We start from the raw sequence: 24,559 nt of genomic DNA, 5'->3' as shown, positions 1-24,559 counted from the left end.
CCGGTGACAGGTGATCTGTGGAGGTGAGTGACAGGTGACAGGTCTTGTGTCATCACAGAAACTGATATGTCAAATGTCACCTACTGTGTCATCTGTCACAAACTATCATCTGCAGTCAACTCTTTATTAGGTTAATTAACAATTATAAATATTCCTTTAAAAACAATCCAAAATAATTCGGTATGACGCTTGAAACGATTCCAAAAGATCTAAGGGGGCTAAGGGCTTGTCTGTCCTGTTCCTTAATCAAGGTAAACAAATCGTCATACTAATAATTGAGCTACTTATCGATCTCGTCTATTCTCTAGTCTTTCGATCAATTTGAATATGAGGGATGCGACAACTGTGATGAATTCCTTAGGATGAAGAATAACAGGGATAATGTCTATGAATGTACAAGTACTAATTTTGATGGGTAAGAGTCTTCAGCATTGTTTGAATCTTTATAAAACATAAATTTTCAGGATGATTGCAGCTATGAGTCCAGAAGACAGTTGGGTGTGTAAATGGCAGAGAATAAGTACGTTACACTAAACATTTTGGATTAATAAATAGCATATCTCTTATATTTATTTCAGATCGATTTTGTAAGGGAGTCTATGCAATTTCGGTATCTGGAAGACTACCTGGTGGAATTATCAGGGAAATGAAAAGTAGAGGTGCAACTTATGTACCTAGAGATAGAAGTCAACGGTGATATTCTACAGTTCTGATTTATTATGCGAACTTTACGTAATCAAGAAGAGATTAAGTGACAGGCATAAAAAATTTTTATTAATATAATTTGTGTAGTTAAAACATTCTCTCATTCGATTACCCTATCACTCCATACAAAATATATAATAAAAACTTGACGAAATAAATTACATCACAAAGACAAAAAATGCTTTCAGTTCAATAAAAAGCTCAACAAATAAATATATATTTGATAAAAGGCACAGGTGGGGGTCCTGCATTTTACTGCGTCGTCTGAAAATATATAAAACAATTAGTTCCGAATTGTAATCATAAACGATTTTAACTTCCTAACTCACCCAATTAATTAAGAAACGATTTATCTAAAAGGCTAGTAACAGCTTCAGTTTTCAACTCTGCATCATCCATTTTCGCATCTACTTCCTCAGTGCCAACCATAAAATCACCAGCTTCCTTTACTGTAGTTCCTACACCAGTCAGAATATTTTTTCCAGTGCTTTCGATTTCAGTTTCAATGTTATGGAGGGTGTTTGTAATCGTAGAGCTGATATCGGTGAAACTGTCGAAAATTGTGTGCTTTGCAACCTGAGCCTCAGTTGAACTACTAGGTGCTACTGCTGAAAATAAAGGAGTTAAAGTGTGAAAATAAAACGGAAAATATTAACGGCTGGTTTCATAGTCAAACCTAATGTCCCTTTAATTTTAACCCTACTAAAAATGACACTAAAAGAAGCTTTATACTTAAATTAACTTTAAATTTGATTATGAAGCTGCACGTAATTTAGAATGTTGGATTTTTGCTCAAAGTGCTGCAAAAAAGATTTACCTTCTTTCACAGCCTCTTCGATATGTTTGCTGCTTTCAGAAATTTCTTGTTGCAAAAAGTCGCTGACCTCTTTCACAGGAGAATGTTCATTTTTATCTTCTTTATCGCCCATCTCTTCTTCCTTATTATCTGGGTTACTTGTGTTATCTGAAGAGCTCTGTTCTTCAGGTTTTTTCTCCTCGGTGTCGAGCGAACTCTATAGATGTAGAGAAAATACAAATAAGGCAATTTTAAAATTCACCAGAGGCACATGCGCAGAGTTCATATGGAAAATGTCATTAACTGAGGTTATGATACAAATCATTTTCTATGGTTTACCAGGTGTCTCAAGTTCGTTGGATTTTGCCATTTTAATCGGTTCGTCGATTCAAATGGGAAAAAATTTAACTTTTGCACATCTAGATGTTTTGAATACCTTTTTTTTTGTTTCGTTCAGCTTCAATTCGTGAGTATTCATAGAAGTTTTGGATAATACGGGGACACTCGCTTCACGCCTAGGGGTCTATCGAGGCGACTTTAATTGAACAAACAATGGGTGGACCACTTTAGAGGGATAACATGTAAGGAATGACATGGTTGCATAGGATTCGTTTGTAATTAATCGATAAAAGTATGAACGAAAATACAACAAACAGATAGACCAGACAGACACTTACTGATATTGGTTTTTGGGTGCTTTGGAACTCTGGCGCTGATGTCTGTTCTTTAGGCTCTTCGTTGTCTTTGTGTTGACGGCCGAAGCTCAAAGATTCCACCACGATATCTTTAGAAGCTACCACTGTGTCTCGAAGGAAATGCAGGTCAGAGCTGAACCCGGAAGTAGCTTCTGTCTTCTTTTCTACGGCCTTCTCTTTGAGGTTATCAGCATTTTCTGCTACTTTTTCAGCGACTTGCTGCACCGATGAAGACATTTCATCCCGAAGAGAGCTCAGATCCTGCGTCGCCGTCTCAACGCCAGCCGAAGCCAGTTCTTCTCCATGTTTCACACCAGCGTGGATGGCAGACGATACTTCTTCACTTTTGGCTTGAAGGCCGGAAGATACTTCTTCCTTTTTGTTGGATACAGCCTCCTTCGCGTCGTCCTTGAGGCCAGTGAATCCTGATACGAGTTCCTTTTCTTTGGTAAGAAGAGATGTAGTCCACCCTGATATGGTATCTTCAGTTTTCGATATGGAACCTTCAACGCTTTGGACGCCCCCGCTGATACCACCCATGACCTTCTCTCCAAAACCCAATAGTCCTTCTTCAACTTTTTTCTCGGTTGCAGAGGCAGCTTCTTTGGCGTTTTGGATGCCCGACGCGACGGTTTCTTCGGCGGCGTTCCATCCCTTCGAAAGGTAGGAGGCTGATTCGCCTTTTTCTGCGGGGATATCTTTCTTGTCCTGTGAAGGTTCTCCAAAACTTGCCAGATCGGAAGCCAACGATGACACCGTCTCCACGACGGAATTCTCAGTGTTCTTTATGACGTTACCAGCACTCTGTAATGCGCTTTCGGCCATTTTTTCCGTTTTTACAAATGTTGTCTTAGCCGCTTCTTCCGCCTTTTCAACTTTGACCTCCGTCTGAGTTTCAACGTGATGGAATTCATCTTTCAAACCCTGGCCAACGTTAGCTACGACATTCACGACCTTTTTCTCTGTGTTCGCCACCTCGTTTTCCACTGTGTGTACATCATCTGTCAGCGCTTGAGTCTCCTTTTCCAAACCTTCGACAATTGAATTTTTGAAATGGCTCAGGTCCACTCCCGCCTTCGACAGTTCATCCGCTAGACTTGACACTGAAAAGAAACGACACTTATTGTGAAGTTTCGATCAAATTCTACCGAATGAATGTTCTACCTGCACCTGATGTGGCTTGATCTAATGATTCCAAACCCTTTTCGGCAGCATTCACCACAACTTCTACGCCTTGTTGAACTTCCTCCTTGACTTTGCCCCTGTTGAAGAAACTCCTTATTGGAGCTGGAATAAACGAGAATGTTCATTTTTACTCAGGGTTTTTGGAGCAAAATGTCATTTCATCACAGATTACAGAAATATTTCTCTGTAATCTGTGCCACAGAACACAATTAATTTATGATCTACGCATTTCATGCTCAATCAACCATAGATAATAATAATTCTATGCAAGTAATAACCATAGAAAGCATATCTGAATTTAATCCCGTACTCCATCAAAGCAAACATTCATGATTTGTTTTAATTTCTTTCACTCTATAAGTGCGATGAATAAGCATGAATGAACAATGCTACGATGCTCTTAAGAATAAAAACCACTTATCTTCCATGAATATTAATCATTTATTGTTCGGTTGAAACCGATCAAACCGTTTCGAATCCGATCGAATTAAGTTAGTAATAGACTCTGAGTCAGGAATAAACAAATGAATTATTTCCTCTTTCATCTTGAATGAAGATCAGATTGAAAGATGATTCATTATTAATATTTTTGAATGGTTCAGCATAGAGGTGAGATATAATAATGAAATGTGGAAATACAAGGGAACTTTTTTTACTTCTCTGAATTGGGAGAGAGTAAAAGGATAAGCAAAAACAACAAAATTATTTTGAGTGGTAACTTTGATTAAAATCACAGAAGAATACTAACCGCTATCACAGAAAACGGGTAGATATATTAGGGATGTCAAATAATTCCTTTGCAGTCGTTTTCGTTTTTATCGAACGCGAACATAGAATTTTTGTGAACAAGCCCTATAGTTGCGATCAATCATGAAACTTCTCATTCGATCTAATCTAGTTTGAAAAATAGATTTCGAGTATCAAATCAGCAGATTTTTTCCATGAAAAAAAAATTAGATGAATGAAAATTCGAGATTGTTTTCAAGAAAAAACACAATTTTTTTATAAATCATTTTCATCTGTCATCCAGATTATTGAAGAAACTGATAACGAATTTCGGGAGGCTTGATAGTCAATTATAACCCTTTGACTATAATGATTTTACGGAATCCAATGAACCAGTTTACAAATTTACCGTTCTCCGACATATAGAACTCACCAAGAATTAAATGGTTCCAAATGCACTCCTTGACGAAATCACCGAACATACACATTTTGAAAAACACATAAAATGAATGAAATAACAATTAAACAATCCCTCACTGCGGAAATCTATATTTTAAAGAGGAAATAGTGAACGTGTAGGCAGTCCCGAAACCGATATAACAGAATTTTTATCTGACCTGAGATTTCGCTTTACTTATTGGTCAGGTGGAAGGTGCTAGACTGAAGAAAGTGATGCAGCAGATGGGTACTGGCAAAAAAAAAGGCCAACGTGTGTGTTTTTCACATCAACGAATATTTTACACATAATAATCGAAACGGGAATTGTTATTATCAATTTTAAGAATTTTATAGCTCTAGGAGAAAGCTAAACCCAGATGCCGGATTCGATTTGTAATTTAAATTAATTCGAAAAACGGTACGAGATGGAACAGATTGATGGGTTCGCGGTAGTTCAACCGTTTGAACGCGCGCCTATGGAGGGGAATCACAGATGAAAATGATGCATAGAAATGCATTTTCAGTAGAGTTTTTAGAACATAGATCTATGTTCTAAGGTAGAGTTCGTCAAAAGACCCATAGAATCAAACCGTGATATATTTCTATGCTGTATGAAAAACACAGAACTAAATGATATAATTAATGAATACGAATGATTGAATAATAAGACAAAAAATTTCTTTCAGGAATAAGAATCAATTATCTTTAATGAATGCTTTATTTCCGTCTATAATTTCGATTTAAAGCGATCAAAGAGCTTGAAAACCGAATTAATTAAATGCATTCCCTGTAATCTCTGAGCCACAAATATCAATGAAGAGTACATAGAAATTGCAATCAAAAGAATCATAGAAAAAAATTAGCATAAAAATGTTTCGCGTGAGATTCACGTCAAGAGGATATGTTGAAGAATTTAATGTAGAACAGCATTTATACAGCTTTCCACACGGCGGAGGTGCGCTAACATACGGTAGAAGTTCCTCTAGTTTCAATAAACACGAAAGGCATATGATTTATTGATGCGAAACTTATTTCAGTCATAAAGATAATACCTCTGTGATTGCAGCCTGTTGCCAGTCAGCCCTGGACAATACATGAAAAAAAATTATGGCCTTCATTTGTATAACCACAGAGTAATTTGATCTTTGCCATATATAACCTTCTGATGAAATATTCGAGCGGCGTTGGCTTGATTTCAATCAAATGCATATAAAGGTCGAAACGAAATTAATATTTGCTTTTCATTCACTATCAAATCGATTTTAATTGGTTTCGGAAAACAACGAACTGTTTTAGATACATTGCTTCGTTTCTTATTTACTTTGTTGGAAATCAGGAAATACATATCTGAGCGAATCTCTATACCATGTTCATAGGACATGGAAATCCCAATGCCTCATTTCTTGGCTGCAATCAAAGAATTAAAACAAAATAATTCCCAGGTCTTTTATCGTTTTTCTTGTAGTTATATTCACGGTTCTCGAGTTTGTTGCTCAAGTGTGAAATATGCCGAGAATTTGCACGTCTCCGACAACCAAGTTCAAATTTGAAGCTATAAATAAAAGGAATCCGATATGCTACGACGTATGAATTTCATCTATGAATGGGGGACAGGTAGACAAAGCATAGATATGTACAGGTATCGCATAGAATAGCATGCATGCACATGCACAAAAGAAAATATGTATGTACTAAAAAAATCATTTCCACTATTTCCAGAAAATTTAAGTTATGAAAAGCAAGATTTATATTTAGATATCCTTCGTGTAATTGTTTCTTAGAATATAAGATGTTTGCATGTGCAAATCAACACCCACACTTTTATATTAATGCGGAATATTGATTTGTTAATTCAAGCAATAAATGAAGTGTTTATTTTCATTGTAACATCCAACAAGAAAATAAAACAGAAAAATTCAATCTCAAATTAGATTTTCCGAAAATACGCTCATATGGATGACAAAATGGAGAAAGAAAAAATTACATTCCAAATCTATCGAAGGAAAATTTCACTCAATGTATAGAAAATTTCTATCAGAACTCAATACCAGTTACACAATGCACAAAATCTGTCATGTACGAAAATAGTCAAACACTTACCTGACCAACTTGCACCCATTTCCAACTTTGTCCAAAGACGAAATCGAAGAAAACAAGAACAAAAGCACGCCCTGTCGCAAAGATGCCGCAATCAGTTTTCCAAATCCAAATCGCAATACGCAAAACCGGCAAAACACCGTAAATACAGTAGCGTTGCAAAATTTGATTCACGGTGTACGCGCACGACAGTAGAACTAGCCGGCATAAGTTGATGATCTGACTCAACTTCTATTTTTACCTTGAGCGAGCTGTTTGGCTCAGTGTAAATGTTAAATACCTACACGACTGAACCGTCGAAAAATACCGTAGGTATAGACAAAATTTGATCTAAGACTCCCTTGACATTGTTCCCCCGTCTAAATTACGCTTCGCGTTTATCTGATTGGGACGTGTACAGGCTGTTTCACCGACGAGTACGATATAGGGAGAATTCGTTGATCGATCCGGATTTTGGTTCATTAATCAATCCTCAGGAAGGTTAGAGACAGAGACAACAGAGACAGAGGTTGTCTCTGATTAGAGACATTATTACATCTGACAGATTGATATCAATTAGTCACAATCCTCAATTCATGAAAGTAGCAAATTTCCCAAATTTTGATAATTATTTGATGGTGTCAGAATATATGGGATTTGAACGACTCTATGGTTTCGTGACCATTTTTGAGAAGTGTCTATGTTTCTGTCACATCTGTACTTGCCATAGAGAAAGGGTCTTGTCTCTGTACTTGCATAGACCTGAAGACTAATATGCCTGGGTGTACTTGGAAATTCTTTCTATGTTCTATATAAGCTACTCATAGACATAGAGACATAGTCTCTATGTCTATGACATAGAGTGTGATCAATGCACAGATCACACAACAAGTTCACAGAAACAACTTTTGTTTCTGTGATCTGTGGCAATGCCAGCATGAAATTGGCTATTTTATAGAAAGAGAGAAATGATCGTCGGGCATTACCTGTCTCTTTTGTGTTCACATATAGTGCGGACAAATCAGAATTGTAGAAAAAGACAACTGCATGCCCGATATTCAGTTTCTCTCTGTCACTTTTTTGACCGTTTTTCATGCATAGATAGAAAGGGAAGGCACAGTCCATGCCTCTGTCTATGAAGCAATTATAGATACTAACGAATCTATCCACTTTGTCCATTTTGTGATCTATTTTCGCAATATATCTTTCAGAGCGACGTATTACTTGATGTGCATCCTCAATTCTGGTAATCAGGAAAAAATATCTAACTACTAAGGAGTACTTAGGTACATCCGCTTTTATCTCCAGGAGTCAACCTGTATAAACTTCTCAAGTACTCCCTAATCTAGAAAAGAAGAAGTTATCTCAGTGCTCCTCGAGGTTCAAATTCTATTTACGTTAATCCTCTGATAAACTTTGGAATGCCAAAATTAGATTCGTTATTTATTTTTAGAATTCGATTGTAACTGAATTGCCCTCGAATTTCGTGATATTTGATGAAGCAAGTACTCCAATCTTTATCTTTAATACAAAATGTAAAAGTAAAGTGAAATCTTTACTTTTCCAATCATTTTTTCGTACAAATTGATACAATTTTCAAAGTAATAGTTATAAATATGTTTATATAATTTTGTCATTTTTATTGACATGGGATAATAAGCATTGTTGTCGTTCCCCTCTGTTGAATTTGTGGGGGTCAAAATATGAGAATAATTCTTCTATTTGTTAGAAATTTTATTGGCAACAACAATGCATTCAGTATAATAATAAATAAATAATCGTACACGATATTTCATAGCCTGAGATAACAAAAATAATCCAATACATCTTCAATTCAATAATACAAAATTTATCTTACATCTAAAATTCGAGAGTTCACAATATTCAATATAATATAAAAATAATAACATCGATTTTCAAATATCCTTAAATGTAAACGAGGGAATAGATGCACGTAATGGGTTTCAAGATTCAAACTTGGTCGAAATCAAAACTGTTGGCGTTACGGAAGCCAAAATATCGAAACCTCCATGCAAGACGCAAACGTGGCTTATGCAGCAATTCAACAAGAATTTAGGAAAGAGCTCTAGATCAGTTTCAGCAGAACCCACAATGACTACGTTCTTATCGCCGCTACTTCTCAAAGTTTGAGCGTGGCTTCCGATGCCATCGATGTTATTTTCTCCAAAAGTAACACTGGAGAAGGGTATGTTGATGCTGTTCTTCACCGAGCACCTGGAGAATTGAACAGGGTTCCTTATGTCCACTATTAAAATTCTATCTGGCGAGTTTCTCAACAGTTCAACGGTATCAGCAGCGCTTATCCTTGGACATCTCTCCCTGTTCAAGTCCTCCAAAGTAACACCAGATATATCGTATTCAGTCTTGTCACAGAAATTCTCGTTCTGGTGCTCTCTAGACGTTATACTTTTCGGAGTTTTTCTGAAGGTATCAATGGAATAATTGATACTTTTCTCGATATCGACTTCGGGCAAGTCGGAAAAAAGCAGGATGCAATCGTTAAAACCGGCCGTTAACAGTTTAGCCCTCAACTGCGTTAAAACGGACAGTCCTATGTGGAGTGGAAACGACGAATCCCCCAAAAGTAGGTTATCCCAAACGTGTAGGATTTTATACAGGGGAAATACGTGCGAAAAAACCGTGAGGAACCAAGGTATCGCGAAAAGTTCAGGATAAAAATTGATGTCGTAAAGATGATTCGCCAATTCCGGATCGTGAAACGCTATAAGCTGAGAGAATTTAGCAAGATATTCCCTGATAACCACAGAATTATCCTTCAAGAAAAACTTATGGACGTATTTGGGTACAAACGCCGATAAACAGGCATAAGCCTTAGCTTCATCATTGAAATTGAGGTACAAGAAAGGAGCCGTGAGAGAGTCCAAACCCTGCCAATACACATACTGGGTATTTTTCTGAACCCAAGCCTTCAAAATCCTCCTCAACTTAATATGACCTTCCGTCGAAGACAACAGCTCATTATATTGATGACAACGAGGAATATCAACCTCAATCTGTCTATCAGTCGCTGTGACAGTTTCTTTGTCAATCACTGCATAGTTCTTCTCATAATCTGCTTGGATGCCAAGGAGAGCAGCCCAAATTTCGCCCCTTAAAAGGGGTGGTATATCTTTTTTAGCTTCTTCTCGGATGATCTCTTTAGTGAATGGATACCCGTGCAGCAAGCGTCTGAATAAAATTATCCTATGGAATTGATATTCTGGGTCTTTTTCCTTGATTACCAGTGGTAAAGCTTTGGTATCATACGGAACTGGATCAAATGAGGAAATAATATCAGATTTGGTGTGTAGTAAAGGATAGCAAGCGTTGAAAGGAATGTGTTCGAAACGTTGGTACAGAGTATCGAGGCTCATATGGACAATCCTGGAGTCGTATAAGGTGGCTGGGTTCCTACCTTGCCCCATTATTGTTCCGTCCAGAGTAACCAATAAGGGTAGAGATAAAATCGGGGGAGTCGAACGAATGAGTCCTTGTTTTTTCAGCTCTAGAGTTACATCCCCACCTGCTAATTTCCACCAATGGTATAACTCCCTCAATGTAAAAGCTTGGAAAGGTTCGCAAACCCTACTTGAGTTTATCACCTTGACGTTCTTGAATTCTGAGAAAATATTGAGAGAAAGAAACTCTTCGCAGGTAGGTCTGTTCTGGGGGTGTATTTGCAAACATTTCTCAACTATATTCCTCAATTCCTCAGGTACATTTTGGTACACTTCGAAGCAGTTGTGCTCCCTTGCTATCTTTTCAAAAATCGATGTTCCGCATTGGTAGAAACTCAAAATTTTCCTTATTTTCTGCCCAAGCTTCAGAGAACACCAAATTTGTTTGTTCAGTAAGAGTTCTACCAAAACGATTCCAACAGACCAAATATCCACTTTGAATGTGGGTATATCGTGCTTTTTCGGCGTCAAATATACTTCTGGAGCAGAATACGACAACTTCATTATTGGAAATGACACCAACTCTCCGTTATTCGTCATGTAATATAGTCCGTAATTGAACAATTTTATATCACCAGAGTTCTGCATTAAAATACTTCCCAAACTCAAATTCCTATGGACAATCTTCTTTTTATGAAGGACATTTAACGCAGTGAAAAGTTGGAAGGCTATCTTCTTCACATGATGAAAGGAAAGGGTTTCATTTCCCAGAATATCAGACAAAGGTTTACCACAAAACTGAGAAACAACAATTGTTCTTTCATGCTTTCCACGAACAATGTCCAAATACTCACACAAATAAGGGTGCGTGATTGTTTTCAATAGTTGAGCTTTACCAAAAATTATAATCGAGTTAGGTGTTAAGGGAAGTCCGTTAGACCCACAAGTCTCACCTTGGTGTTGCTTAGCAAAAAAGGTTATTGCAGAAAATTGAAGTTCGGGATTCTTGAAGAGTGGTAATTTCATTTTGGTATTGTATATATCACAATGTTATCTTATGTAATAATAAATTTAAGGTAAAATATAGTTACCTTTTAATGTTCAACAAGTATTTACATTTGTCTTTAAACATAACAAGTTACATACCATCAAGGAATCATACATAAACATATTTAGTGGGGCTTTGGGCAGTCGTGGTAAAACTCCCTGTTATTTTTGAATCTGTATTCATAAACGTTTCCATTGCAGTAAAAACAGGACCCAAATGGTGTGTGCCGAACAATAATTCCGTCAAAATGAATCCTCAGACCTTCCACTGTAGGCGAAAAAAATAAGTTGCACTGGATGCAGAAATAATCGTTCTCAATTTGAAATTTATTAATCTCCTCAGGATTCTGTTTACTTGCGAATCTAGGATGCACAGCGTCAGAAACGTCGCATTTAGTTTCTATTATTGGCTCTTCCATATAACAAGGTATATGAATATGTTACCAGTTCATCGATTGATATTATAAAACTGCTACATTTCAATATCTGACCATGATTTTATTCTCTCAGTATTTGCTTGGTGAAATTTTAACAAAACAAAACGTCTCAAATTACATAACCTTAAATGGGCTATCAAAATCAAACAGTCTATGATCGAAATCTTCTATTTCTTCTTCTTACTTAAAACGAAAGCAACCTTACCATAAAAAAAGATTATTTACGAGTAAGAAAAGTTGCTTCTTTTTCCTATTCAATGTAGGAAAAAGAAAAGTTAATCTTTGATTAAATTTAACCTATATGTAGATTAGGTCTTAAGTCTATGATTTAACCTCAGATATTTTCTTTTAACTCATATATTTTTGTTTTGTTGAATATCAATATAAAAATGGAAAGTGAAAAAACTCCTACTTGTGAAACGGAAAAAGCAGTTGAAAATAATTCTGATGATCCTTTCGCCTATTTGAATCGCCATTTTTCTAATGAACAGTTTAAAATAGTCTTAAGGAATCTACCTGCATATTACGGCATAAGTGTAAAACTTATTTCAATTAAACGAAACAACTGATTACAATATTTTTCATTTCAGGAGTTCAAGAAGTTGCTTAATGATAAACTCAAACTGAATTCCAGGAAAATTAAACAAGCCAACAGGAATGCACGTTATGCGTTTATTTGCTTCCGAAATGAAGAAGATAGAGAAAATGCAATCAAAGTCTTAACTGGTTACAGTTGGAAAGGAAAAGTTCTTGAAGTTTTGGTAAACTATGTGTTGAATTTTTAAGTTATTTCTTTAACAAGATACTTTATAGAAAGCAAAACCATCAGCTGACCCTTTTGTACTCAAAAGAAGCCAAGAAAATGACCATAAAGATGGCAGTTCAAAAAAATTCAAGAATGACAAAGCATCTGACAATAGAACTCCAGAGGAACGTGTGAAGGAGTCAACTATTCCTCTTGCAGATATCCCTTACAACGATCAAGTAGGGTATTTTACTTCAGTTATATGCAGAATATTCAAGAATTTTATTTTAGTTGAAATTGAAAGAGCAAAATATAAGAACAATTATAGAAAAATTAGGGAAAGAACTTTTACACTCAAGTCCAGAATTGAGATTATGGATCACTAAACAGAAACTTGTAAATAATGGGTTGATTTGCCCAATTGAAGTGATAAAGCATGCTGATAAAATAGATGGGTAAGATGTTGTATAATTACTGATAACTCAATATAACAATGATTTTTTTAGGTATAGGAATAAGTGTGACTTTTCTTTTGGAATCGATGAAGAAACAAAATTACCTGTAGTAGGTTTTAGATTATCTAGCTATGCACATGGCAGCATAAGTGTTGGTCCTGTTGAAAATCTCAGGCATATTCCAAACGAAATGAAAAAACTTTGCAAGGTTAGATAGATCTTTCTTGGCGGTAACGATTTCTATTTGTACAGAAAATTTGTTTTAGGTTTTTGAGAATTTTGTGCAGCAATCCAAGTTGGAGGTTTTCAACGCTGAAATACAGTGTGGACATTTCAGACAACTCACGGTAAGATTAGCGGATAAACAATTGATGATTATTGTTGGAATTCATCCACAAAATTTATCAGAGGAGGAACTGAAAGACTTCAAGGGAGATTTGGTTGAATATTTTTCTAATGGACCTGGTAAAGACACCGGAGTAACATCTCTATACTACGAAACAATAGTAAAAAAGTGGGTATCTCACCGATCACTATCATTGTGATATCATTTTTTTTTCAGAACTTCACAAAACGATTATTTTCCTCCCGAACATCTTTGGGGGGCCACACACAACTATGAAAACATTTTAGGACTCAAATTCAAGATTTCACCTGAAGCTTTCTTCCAAATTAACACACAAGCTGTAGAAATATTGTACAAAACAGCAATCGATCTAGCAGAAACTACTGAAAAAACAACGATACTAGACGTTTGTTGTGGTACTGGTACCATAGGATTGTGTTTTGCAAAGGTAAGTTTTGGAAGAAATGTAAGAAATTGTTCAGTTCATTGGTTTTTTCTTAGTACTGTGGGCAAGTCTTAGGTATCGAAATCATAGCAAAGGCGATAGCAGATGCAAAAGAGAATGCTGTTTTGAACAACATTGAAAATGCAAACTTTTTTGTTGGTAAAGCCGAAGAAACTTTAGGATCTATATGTTATAAATCCAAGAATGAGGAAATTATTGCAGTATTAGACCCACCCCGAGCTGGACTACGTAAGTGAAAGAGTCTTTTGAAATAATTTCCCCCCATATTCAATTTTTCTCATTTCAGATCAAAAGGCAATCTTACAACTTAGAAAAGTAAAAAAAATCAAACGATTGATTTATGTTTCCTGCAATCCCGAAGCTGCAAGGAAGAATTTCTTCGATTTGGGGCGACCAGAATCAAAAACACTACAGGGGGAGCCGTTTGTTCCAGTAAAAGCTGTACCAGTCGATATGTTCCCTCATACTAAGCACTGTGAACTTGTTATTTTATTTGAACGATTCGACATTGTAAGGCAGAGAGCTGAAAAGTTGAATCTAGAAGAAAATGAGAAAAAGATTGAAATGGAAGAAAAAGGTGAAAATGCAGCGGAAAAGTTGAACCAACAGGAGGGTGAGAAATCTGAAGTCAAACAAGAGAAAAACGGGGATGAAATAGTACAGAATATTGAAAATTTAGATTCAAGCGATGACAATAAATTAACGAAAGTAGTGGACGAAGATCATGTAAAAATTATGCAATAAAATACATAGTTTTATTTCAACAGTTTTTTTGCAAAATACCTCCTAACCTTCACAACACCATAAACTATAAGTAATAGAGTAGGAATAAAAATATGCCACTGAATTCCAAAAAATCCTGTAGCTCTTGGAGGTATATATACTTCATTCGGACTATAAGAATGAAACGTTCTAAATTAATTGATATAATTTTGGAAATAGAAGTTACCTGACAATATTCAAGTCGTCCAAAGTGAGAGTATTCGGCTTAGCCTCTTGTAGGGCTCTAATTGCCCCTTTATATCCTGCCTCGATTGAACCTGCAGCAGTACCATACCAGTTTGTTGTGGTCTCAGGACTAGCCCAAACTATTCTATGGATGAAATTGAAAAAAATATCTTCAAAAGTATTCAAACGAAGCCAGAAAAAAAATGTGAACGAGAATTAAACTTATACTTCATCAAATATCCCAAAAAATTTCATTTCAGTGATCATTCGAAACTTTATTTCTCTGAAACTTTGAAGGATTTCTATGCCTACCATGACGTCATATCGGATCTATTTGAATGAAATACGACTTGAATAGAAAAAGGGAGCCAAAAAGTTATATTCCTCAAAAAAATCGGCGTTTATCTCTTTTTTGGACGGTTTAATCACTTTTTCTCAATGAAGCGAAGGAATTTTTCCCTTCTATGCGATTGTTTGTGTACATTCACCTTTCTGTGGTTCTCTGAATATTTTCGAAATATTTCATGCTTTTACAGCCGTAGGGAAAACCCAATTCGTGAAATGAGCTCGAATTCTCAAAATAACTTTCAGGATTTGCAGCTTCATCGCCGAAATACATCACAAGTTGATTCAATATCTCCGTTTTGTCACTGTCCTGTAAATACTTCGTATGAAGAATGAAAAAACTTCTACTAGTTCATTACCTCTTCCGTTAGACCCGCCAAAGTGTAATTATTATCGGTTACCTTCGAGACATTCAGACAAACATGAAGTGGTCCGTTTCTTCCATCTGTATTGAATACATAAGCATCCCCAGAAAGTCCCTTGTTCACCCAAAACGGCTGAAACCGAATTTGATTGAATCTGATTTGAAGAAAAAATAAAAATGTGGCAATCCCGGCAACGTTGCCGAGGCTGGACCTTGAACCATAGAAATAATAACTTACGGACACTAACCTTGGTATAATTTACTATGAATTTCTTTAGCTTTCCTTTTATTAAATTGTTGGCAATTATTTGTTTTTCATCAGACAGCGGTGGGACGAAAGTGATATTTTTCGTTTCATTTTCGTTCAACGTGAAAACTATTTTATTAGCGCTGTAAGTAAGGACCCGTAAGCAGGGGTATGAACACAGAAAAAGCATACATACAAAAAATAATCGTGAGGTGTCCTTATTCCCGCGCTAAAATCATCCCAGGATATTTCTGTTATTTCTGAAACTTTAAGTATCGATTCTTCTCCAATCACGTCTATCATTTTGCTTCTTATATTCTTCACGCCACCCTGAAAATATTCAAACTAGATCCAATCATAGAAATACTATTCAATCAGAGACCCTCAGACCGAAAAAACAATTTATTTCAGAAGTATTCATGTCTATGGACGTATCCCAGTCAATTTCATGGGAAATACTCACTCCAATATAAAATTGATGAAATCCTTTTTCGTTCCAAATAAACTGGGTTTGTATTCCTTGAGTGGAATTACAGTACGCAAGGAAAAAAGATGCGGAAACATCCTTTGGTTGCAGCCCTGTAAATAAGAATACAATGTTTTTGTTGTTATTATTATTTCCGAATACTGACCTGAGTTGTAGAGAAATGTTTGCGTTATCAAATCACGCACTTTCTTCGAAGAAATTAGTCTATTCAACAAAATATTCATACTAATGTCATCGAAATCTGATAGTGTGTTACGTTTACCAAAGGAAAATGTCATTGCTAAATAGTTTATCTGAAGAAGAAATCATCAATTTGCGATACCAAAATTTATAAAACCAAACAACCTGTTTGCAGAAGGAACTCAAAATAGTTCGCTCATGAAAATTCAGTAAATCCAAAATGTTTTCTTTTGTTGAAACTTCGTAAACCTTATCATAATCGATCAGAATTTTGCCCAACATTTTATCTTTTTCGATTATTTGAATATCCAGTTTGTGTAATAGGTTCACTAAATTCGTTTGCTTTGAAAAAACAAATTGATAGTCTAGTTGAAGAGGATCATCAGCAAATTTGGTTTTCTTTTTATTTTTCGTATTATTTGCCCATTTCAGATTCCATAGAGATGAGTATTGCTTCTTGGAGAAATCCAATTTATCTGAAATAATATTTTTCGCTTTAAATTTCAAGTGGCGATGAATCTCGTTCTTTACCATCTACATCTATTATTAAAAAGTCTATGTGTGGATCTTTCTCCAGGAGAAGATATGCAGCACTGAGTCCAGCTATATCAGCACCTATGATTATGATATCAGCGTCTAATTCACGATAATTTAAATACATTCATTTTATAACGGTCTTTGAAGTTCAACATTTTGAAATGTGTCAAATGGGGCAGGGAATTGTCATTCCCACAGTCTTCTACGCCACTGGAATAGATCCTCTGTATTTAAAAAAAAAACATGACTTTTCTATGCATGAAAATCTCTAATCTCTAATCTCTGACAATAACCATTTTCCCATTTTGACATTTTCGGATATGTTTTGTTTAATGATCTGATAAATATTTCGACAAAAATAAGTTTTTGTAAAGTAATCATGGGCATAATATTCGGTAAAAGAAAACCCCCATCAAGAGTGACCCAACATGATAGAGCTGTACTTGTATGTTATAGGTTATATTTACATTGTTCTTGAAGTAATTTCAATAAAATTTTAGCAATTGAAACAACAGAGAGATAAGTTGAAACAGTACCAAAGACGGATAGAAATAGCATTAAATTTAGATAGGGAGTTAGCTAAAAGTCTTATAGCTAAAGGACAGAAAGAGTAAGAAACTGTACCTTTTCCATATAAACCTTTGACTTAGAGGTTTTCAGTCGAGCAAAACTTCTACTTAAAAAAAAACGGTTCCAAGAACAGTTATTGATGAAAACTGATGGACAACTTCAGAATTTAGAACAACTCACTCATGACATTGAGTTTGCTCAGATAGAGTTGCAAGTTGTTGAGGGACTGAAACAAGGTAGTGAAGCACTCAAAAAAGTTAATGATGCTTTGAACATAGCTGATATTGAAAAAATTATGGATGATACTCGCGAAGGAATGGAAAAACAACAGGTAATTCAATAATATTTTTGTACCGAATTTGATATTCTTACTTGTTTTCAGGAAATAAATGCGATTATCAGTGGTAATTTGACTGAGGAAGATGAAGAAGCAGTGGATGAAGAATTTGCAGCAATGTTGATTGAACAGATGCCTGAGGTTCCAGAAAATAATGTGACAGAAGAACCGTCTTTGCCTGAAGTACACACTGAACCAATTGAAGGTAATAGTAGTTTAAAAAAAGCTCCAGTAATTGCTTCCTATTCCTATTTTCTTTTCAGATGCTGTTGAAAAATCAAAGTCAAAAAAGAAAAAGGTGGAAGAACCAGTTGCGCTAGAAGCTTAACATGAGATTGGAAGAACTTTTTTTATCCTTGTAATTATCTGTTTATGAATTGAAATGCAGATATTTGTATGTTTATACTTGTATGTTTAGTTAATGAAGAAAGTTACGTTAGAAATTTTTTTAATTAAAGCTTAGTTTTTTAACAAAGAATAAGGTGATTCACATAAAAAACTGAATATAAAAAATATTAGCAATATTATATATTAAACAATCAAACTGTGGATATTGAAAAATTTATTCTAAACCAAGTTCAGCAGCTTCTTCAGCTGTCAATTCTGTTGATAAGTGTTCACTATTAATTTTTTTAGAGGCTTCATATTCTTCCTGAGTGAGAGTATACTCCTCAAAATCAAGGTCGTCATCATTTGATTTGATTGAGCTATCTCTTATTTTTCGTCCAGTATTGACAGACCCTTTTTTTTCTCTAAGGTAAGGAGGAGTTGACAAATCGCCATCATATTTGATTATTTCATGTTGGGCAATCCTCCATTCCATTGTTTCAGTACTGAAGTCATCTCTGTTTCCCAATTGGGTGAATCCCACAATTTTATCCACCATAATGTTTTCATGGACCAGTACAATGCTTGGAATAGTTTTTATTTTCAAATTATTGGCTAAAAAAGGGCATTTATCAGCATCTATTTTGCAGAATTTTGTTTCAATATGTTTTGGAGCCAAAATTTTCAAGTGTTTGTCTACAATTTTGCATCTTTCATTTGACTGTAGGTAGAAATGTACTACTACATTCTCAGACTTTTTGATCACATCGAAAAACATTTTCTCTTCAGCTAGCTCCTCGTACTCCCCATGACCATTACTCAGCCAAATCCTTCGTTTTTCATCTTGTTTTTTCAATTCGTTAATTCTGGATTTTCTGAGTTGCTCCAAATCATTGACATCTAAGTTATCTAAAGCCTCTAATGTTGCGTCTACTTGTTTTTCAATGTGCTTTGTTACTTGTATAAGTTGATCTTCTACTGCTGCCATTTTGAAGAAATTTTATCTTTCTAAAATTACAATACTACAACGATTTTCATAAGGGTTTTATGAAATAATTCATGAGTTTACGTTGAGTTACCTGATTTCGAAGAAAAACTAGAAATTTCTGACCGGGTGTTCCGTTCTGTTTTGATAAAATTTCCTTTCAAAAATTGACACTTCTAGGAAAAGTCATAGAATTGTGAAACACTTTGGTTCCTCTTTGCTAAGACCATAGACTTATCTATGTTCTGTGTTTGATATTTAAAGAGGGCCAAACCCAAAATTACTGTTCGAGATTAGTTAAGATCATTGTTTAAAATTAAGTAAATAATATTATTAAATAAACGATATACCTTGCTCAAGACGAAATAACAGTTATTTTTTAACCTTGCGGTATTTTTGGCCTACGTGGTAAACCGGCTTCTTCGAGTTTGACCGTTTGACCAGAGTGGTTTGACGTTGCATACAATCGTGCCTCCGCCCTATTTATGTATTGCCAAGTATCGCCGTGTATTTTTGTTCTGTTATGTGAGTCATCAGCTGTTACAAATCATACAAAAATAATCTAGAGGAAGCGCAAGAGTATCGTGTATTAGACAACGCGTGTGAGATTCGATTTGCAATAGAACAAACAAGTGTATTTTGGTGGAAGTTTCCCGTTAAGTCGTATCAAAATGAGCGTTCACGGGTTTTTGGATATAGTACAGGGTTCTTTGGCCCAGTATTTGAACATTTCCAAAGAAATTGGGGGTGATGTATACCAGCAAAGCCTGTTGGTGAAGAGGGCTTTTGATGCTCAAACAGAATTCTTGAAAACCGCTAGTCAGAGCAGTCAACCAGGTCAGAATGAACTAGTTCAATACTTGAAACCTACAAGTGTCGAAATTGAGAGTATACAGCAATTCAGGGAAAGAAATAGAACATCCCAATTCTTCAACCACCTTTCTGCTATAAGTGAAAGTATTCCGGCTCTTGGATGGGTTACAGGTAGGTTCATTCCCAGTGAGAAACGTTATTTTCACAATTTATTGATGTGAGATTAGAAAATTTTATATTGCTTAAAGCATTTTTGCGAAGTGTAATTCAAGAAATTTGATAAGGATTAGTATTATCAAGTTCACATGCTTGATTTGAATAAGCTGTGATTCATATCATAATCTGGTAGAATGAGTTTATCAAATTCATATAATGATCCTTCTTTTGTCTTGATGAACTAGACCAGCTATGGAATGATATTTAAAGTATCCTCAAGTATTCATATAGCCAACTCTATAATCAAGGAAGTTGCTGAATGAATATTGGTTTTTGTATTATCTTATGTTCTAATGTTTTAAATCCACTCATCAGTATAATCTAATTTGAAGATCCCCTTCATTGGATTTTGTTTCTAATAGGTTTGGATAATGAAATTAATATTTTTCAGTGAGCCCTGCTCCTGCTCCCTATGTGAAAGAAATGAACGATGCCGGACAGTTTTATACGAACAGGGTCCTGAAAGATTGGAAGGAAAAGGATAAGAAACATGTTGATTGGGTGAAATCTTGGATTCAAACTCTAACCGAGCTCCAAGCCTTCGTCAAACAACATCACACCACTGGCTTGGTCTGGGCTAAAAAGGGATCTGCCCCACCACCACCACCACCTGGATGTCCGCCGCCACCACCTCCAGTTCTAGATTTAACAGCAGGAGGAGATACATCTCTCGATCGGTCTGCCTTGTTCGCACAAATAAACCAAGGAGCGGATATCACGAAAGGCTTGAAAAAGGTTTCGTCTGAAATGCAAACTCACAAGAACCCTGCATTACGTCAGGGTCCTGCACCTTTCAAACCTGTCTCCAAGCCTTTGGCTTATGGCAACAGCGCTGGGCCAGCTGTTGACAAGCCTCCAAGCTTTACTAGAGATGGCAAGAAATGGTTGATTGAATACCAAAAGGGCAAACATGACTTGATTGTTGATGGAGTAGAGATGAACAATGTTGTTTACATGTTCAAATGCACGGATTCTACTGTAACAGTCAAAGGGAAGATTAACTCAATTGTCTTGGATTCTTGCAAGAAATCTTCTGTTGTGTTTGACAATTTGGTGAGTAAAATTCATTTAATAAGAGCAGTCAGGTTGATTTTGGTTTGGTTGGAAGTCTGCTCAGGGCTTTTGACATTTGACATCTGTCCAAATTGACTGACAGATACATATATTGAAAATATCAAATTATCGCTATATCTATCCTTTAGTGAAATGAAAAGTAGCCAGTTGCATAATCAAACTTCAATTGCTTTCCATAAAGTAGTGTTTTACCCAATTAGCCATGGTGGGTTGCCTCAAGTATCTGGTCGCTTCGTTTTGAATCATCCATATTTTATACTCAAATTGAATTTTGTCTTCTCTTCACTTCAGGTATCTTCTGTTGAATTCATCAATTGCCAATCTGTCCAAATGCAAGTGTTAGGTAAGGTACCCACCATATCTATTGACAAAACCGATGGTTGTCAAATCTACCTGAGTCAGGAGTCCCTTGATGTGGAGATAGTGAGCTCGAAATCGTCTGAAATGAATGTATTAGTCCCTAAAGGAAACGGAGACTACACGGAGTACGCGGTCCCTGAACAATACAAGACCACCGTCGTTCCTGGCAAAGGTCTAAGTACGATCATTGTTGAAAACAAGGGTTAAGTGTTTTGGTATTCACTTAAATGAAAACAATTTTTAAGAATATCCTAGCAATTTTTTTTACAGATGTAGGTTTAAACGAAACACTTGAGCATGTTTGAAAATGGAAGGTGGTATTAACATTGAAATGATTTTAGATGCTTTTCTTTATACTTTGACATACAAAATGTTTTTAACTTCTAGAAAATTTCAACCAGGAATTATAGACTAAACAGTCTTCCAGATCTAAGTTTATTAAAATACTTGATATGTAATTTCAATTTGGATTGAATACCTCATTTTTAACTGGTGATCAAAATTGATGATTCATTAAGGCCAAAGTCATTCTTCGGAGATTTCAGTATTATTTGAATAGATTAAAAACCTAATTCTCCATTCAACATATAAACCTGGTTTAAGTTTTCGACGTGCTTTTTTATATTTATATATCAAATGTAATGGAATGTTCTAGATTCATAATGGAAACATGAAAATTTGCAATAATTCATATTAACCTTGCCTCTTTGTTTATATGATTTATGAATTCTAGTCACATCTTTGATACATCTCTTTATGCAACATTTGGTTGCACTGGTCATACGATGGGATGATTAACAACATATCTTTTTGAACAATTTTTTCATATTTGAAATTTTACATTTGTTTTCTGAAAAAATGTATTTATTAGGAAATTTTTTGTTTTAAAATTGTGTGAATCGCTTTGATAATTCTTCCTATGTAATTTTATTAATTGAAATAAATAGGTGATAAGTGAAAGTTTTTATGTTACCTTACTCTCAACATTAAACATGGTCCATATAATGAAAAAAAATGGAAGTCTAACAGGGATAAATAGCCGGTTCTTCAAGAACAAGACATTTCTCATCTCTCTTAAAACAGAGGTAATGAAAAATATATAAAATGCCCAAAATCTTAGATTAGGTCTAGAAAATTTGTGGCCTAAGTAGCCGTTAGCAAAGAGTAACTCTTTGCCGTTAGTTAGGTCATAAAGTAAGTCAAGGGCACGGATACTCAAACAGTATCCGTGAGTCAAGGGTCTGTTCTGTGAGTTAGGTTAGATTAACCTAACCTAAACATTGTTTGTTGTGTTATAATAATATTTTATAAGAAAGAAAAAGATGTAAATTTATGTTATTCTATATTCTATGATCAAATACGATAAGGTTAGGCAAAATTGTAAGAAACAGTTAGATACGAGTTGAGTTGAGGCATAAAGTAAGTCAAGTATCGGTGTGTTCTGTGAGTTGAGGTGAGTAATGAATTAGTTGTGTGTAAATTATTTGTGAATAAACTTTGTTAAACGTTATCCATTTTGTTGAGTTTGAGTAATTAGAAACAGTGCGATAAATATAGATAAATAGATATAATTATTGATTTAAATTAAGGGTGTTTCGACTATTTTTCAGGGCCCTGAAAAATACAAACGACTAGTATCCTATAACTTCAATAAATAGATATATATATAACAGTTGTGTTCACCCAAAGATATTACATTTTGAATTCACCCAACTCTCCTTGGACATAAAAAATTATGGATTCCCTTAGTATGTCGAGAAGCATGTCAGAACAGTCAGAAGAACTACTCAATACATCCAGGTATTTATCTTTTCTACTCTATTATTTTATTATACCTACCCCTCATTCGGGATTGCTAAATATTTTATTGTAGATATTGTCGAGTTGTTTGTCTGTGATGCATTTTTTTTAGATTGGGCAATTGCGATGTATGCAACACATCTAGAGCCAAGTATGTATGCCCCCGTTGCGAATGCAAAACTTGCTGTCTAGAATGTAACAAAATCCATAAAAAAGAATTGGAATGCACAGGAGAAAGAGATAAGACGAAATACGTGCCTCTGAAGAATGAAAACAGAAACACAAATCTGGTTCTGTTAAGTGACTATCGGTTATTGGAAGAAGTCACCAGAAAAACAGAAAACTTCCACAAAGCTGCAAAGCCCTACTATTATAGATCACGAAATGTAAGTTAATAATGAGTTGCAGTCACTTTTTGCTATGTCCTTTTTTTTTTCAGAAATTGAAAAAATTGGAACTTGCAGCAATGGCTAGGAGCATAAAATTGAAATTTTACCCGCCTGTGTTTGAGCGAAATAAAAACAATACGACATCATTTGACTATAAGCAAAATTTGATATATTGGCATATGGATTGTTTTTTTGTCAATGCAGAAAACTTGAAATTTTCCAGTGAGCAAGTATCTGAAATGGAAAAATTGTCGTCTGTTATTGAGAAACATTTATCAACAAATGATGAAGCCCTTTCGAAAAAGTTATTGATTTATCAAGCAGCTGGGCATTCTGGAATTAAAATTTTACTCAGAGCTGAAAATAAAGCTGGATCCAAATTTTATGAGGTGAATCTTAGCGACACTTTGAGGGAATGCCTTAAAAACAAATCAATCATCGAATATCCAATATTTTATATTATTTTAGCGGATCATAAATATGGATTCGATGTAATTGATTCAGGTAAGATTATTTTTATTCACAAAATTATAAATGTGTTTTGTGTTGACCATTTCTAAATGTTATTTTTTAAATATTGAAGAAGGTGATGAAACAGTAGGAAATTCAAACTCTAACCGAGCTCCAAACCTTTGTCAAACAACATCACACCACTGGCTTGGTCTGGGCTAAAAAGGGATCTGCCCCACCACCACCACCACCTGGATGTCCGCCGCCACCACCTCCAGTTCTAGATTTAACAGCAGGAGGAGATACATCTCTCGATCGGTCTGCCTTGTTCGCACAAATAAACCAAGGAGCCGATATCACGAAATGCTTGAAAAAGGTTTCGTCTGAAATGCAAACTCACAAGAACCCTGCATTACGTCAGGGTCCTGCACCTTTCAAACCTGTCTCCAAGCCTTTGGCTTATAGCAACAGCGCTGGGCCAGCTGTTGACAAGCCTCCAAGCTTTACTAGAGATGGCAAGAAATGGTTGATTGAATACCAAAAGGGCAAACATGACTTGATTGTTGATGGAGTAGAGATGAACAATGTTGTTTA

General features: G+C 35.4%; 9 protein-coding genes and 1 long non-coding RNA gene across 13 annotated transcripts; 5 read left to right on the top strand and 5 right to left on the bottom strand.

Annotated features, from left to right (window-relative positions):
* The first annotated feature begins 84 nt into the window (after positions 1-84).
* On the top strand, positions 85-798 carry LOC123318035 (transcription elongation factor SPT4). The gene is made up of 4 exons (XM_044904705.1): positions 85-251; positions 309-415; positions 465-520; positions 579-798. Exons 1-4 carry the CDS (start codon positions 183-185, stop codon positions 695-697), a joined length of 351 nt encoding a protein of 116 aa, XP_044760640.1. The 5' UTR covers positions 85-182; the 3' UTR covers positions 698-798.
* LOC123318032 (myosin heavy chain, muscle-like) lies at positions 753-6,939 on the bottom strand. Of its 3 annotated transcripts, none has more exons than XM_044904701.1 (6): positions 6,646-6,939; positions 3,361-3,483; positions 2,179-3,299; positions 1,523-1,718; positions 1,035-1,313; positions 753-969 (listed from the first exon to the last, which is right to left on the bottom strand). In XM_044904701.1, exons 1-5 carry the CDS (start codon positions 6,662-6,664, stop codon positions 1,039-1,041), a joined length of 1,734 nt encoding a protein of 577 aa, XP_044760636.1. In that variant the 5' UTR covers positions 6,665-6,939; the 3' UTR covers positions 753-969; positions 1,035-1,038. The 3 variants fall into 3 exon arrangements, with proteins under 3 accessions (XP_044760636.1, XP_044760635.1, XP_044760634.1); XM_044904700.1 differs by lacking the exon at positions 6,646-6,939 and adding an exon at positions 4,541-4,986 and having other exon boundaries at positions 1,035-1,310; XM_044904699.1 differs by lacking the exon at positions 6,646-6,939 and adding an exon at positions 4,541-4,984.
* Positions 6,940-8,337: 1,398 nt separating this feature from the next.
* Positions 8,338-11,677, bottom strand: LOC123316997 (TBC domain-containing protein kinase-like protein). Its single transcript, XM_044903333.1, has one exon. It carries the CDS (start codon positions 11,064-11,066, stop codon positions 8,586-8,588), a length of 2,481 nt encoding a protein of 826 aa, XP_044759268.1. The 5' UTR covers positions 11,067-11,677; the 3' UTR covers positions 8,338-8,585.
* A 161-nt stretch (positions 11,678-11,838) lies between these two features.
* Positions 11,839-14,300, top strand: LOC123317506 (tRNA (uracil-5-)-methyltransferase homolog A). The gene is made up of 9 exons (XM_044904075.1): positions 11,839-12,060; positions 12,115-12,285; positions 12,338-12,508; positions 12,561-12,724; positions 12,776-12,932; positions 12,991-13,238; positions 13,287-13,518; positions 13,572-13,764; positions 13,823-14,300. Exons 1-9 carry the CDS (start codon positions 11,914-11,916, stop codon positions 14,278-14,280), a joined length of 1,941 nt encoding a protein of 646 aa, XP_044760010.1. The 5' UTR covers positions 11,839-11,913; the 3' UTR covers positions 14,281-14,300.
* On the bottom strand, positions 14,278-16,819 carry LOC123317507 (probable flavin-containing monoamine oxidase C). The gene is made up of 10 exons (XM_044904076.1): positions 16,639-16,819; positions 16,273-16,583; positions 16,073-16,220; positions 15,904-16,019; positions 15,637-15,770; positions 15,442-15,583; positions 15,189-15,326; positions 14,973-15,139; positions 14,486-14,629; positions 14,278-14,430 (listed from the first exon to the last, which is right to left on the bottom strand). Exons 1-10 carry the CDS (start codon positions 16,766-16,768, stop codon positions 14,292-14,294), a joined length of 1,569 nt encoding a protein of 522 aa, XP_044760011.1. The 5' UTR covers positions 16,769-16,819; the 3' UTR covers positions 14,278-14,291.
* Positions 16,820-16,950: 131 nt separating this feature from the next.
* LOC123317992 (charged multivesicular body protein 6-A) lies at positions 16,951-17,994 on the top strand. The gene is made up of 5 exons (XM_044904639.1): positions 16,951-17,089; positions 17,145-17,254; positions 17,305-17,545; positions 17,597-17,756; positions 17,815-17,994. The coding sequence occupies exons 1-5, from the start codon at positions 17,024-17,026 to the stop codon at positions 17,877-17,879; spliced, it is 642 nt and encodes a 213-aa protein (XP_044760574.1). The 5' UTR covers positions 16,951-17,023; the 3' UTR covers positions 17,880-17,994.
* Positions 17,983-19,091, bottom strand: LOC123317991 (thioredoxin domain-containing protein 9). 2 transcript variants are annotated; one of them, XM_044904637.1, is made up of 2 exons: positions 18,958-19,091; positions 17,983-18,886 (listed from the first exon to the last, which is right to left on the bottom strand). In XM_044904637.1, the coding sequence occupies exon 2, from the start codon at positions 18,864-18,866 to the stop codon at positions 18,114-18,116; it is 753 nt and encodes a 250-aa protein (XP_044760572.1). In that variant the 5' UTR covers positions 18,867-18,886; positions 18,958-19,091; the 3' UTR covers positions 17,983-18,113. The 2 variants fall into 2 exon arrangements, with proteins under 2 accessions (XP_044760572.1, XP_044760573.1); XM_044904638.1 differs by having other exon boundaries at positions 17,983-18,900; positions 18,958-19,053.
* A 147-nt stretch (positions 19,092-19,238) lies between these two features.
* LOC123317987 (adenylyl cyclase-associated protein 1) lies at positions 19,239-22,286 on the top strand. The gene is made up of 3 exons (XM_044904632.1): positions 19,239-19,847; positions 20,284-20,945; positions 21,258-22,286. Exons 1-3 carry the CDS (start codon positions 19,535-19,537, stop codon positions 21,531-21,533), a joined length of 1,251 nt encoding a protein of 416 aa, XP_044760567.1. The 5' UTR covers positions 19,239-19,534; the 3' UTR covers positions 21,534-22,286.
* On the bottom strand, positions 20,286-24,259 carry LOC123317994. The gene is made up of 2 exons (XR_006538229.1): positions 24,146-24,259; positions 20,286-20,431 (listed from the first exon to the last, which is right to left on the bottom strand). It is a non-coding gene; the product is annotated as an uncharacterized LOC123317994 (long non-coding RNA).
* Positions 22,844-24,242, top strand: LOC123317990 (box C/D snoRNA protein 1-like). The gene is made up of 4 exons (XM_044904636.1): positions 22,844-23,126; positions 23,239-23,512; positions 23,566-24,019; positions 24,099-24,242. Exons 1-4 carry the CDS (start codon positions 23,062-23,064, stop codon positions 24,185-24,187), a joined length of 882 nt encoding a protein of 293 aa, XP_044760571.1. The 5' UTR covers positions 22,844-23,061; the 3' UTR covers positions 24,188-24,242.
* Positions 24,260-24,559: the final 300 nt, after the last annotated feature.

Source organism: Coccinella septempunctata, chromosome 7 (assembly GCF_907165205.1).
Source record: "Coccinella septempunctata chromosome 7, icCocSept1.1, whole genome shotgun sequence".
In the NCBI taxonomy this organism is placed as follows: Eukaryota; Metazoa; Arthropoda; class Insecta; order Coleoptera; family Coccinellidae; genus Coccinella; species Coccinella septempunctata.
This window is presented reverse-complemented; position numbering and strand designations above follow the sequence as displayed.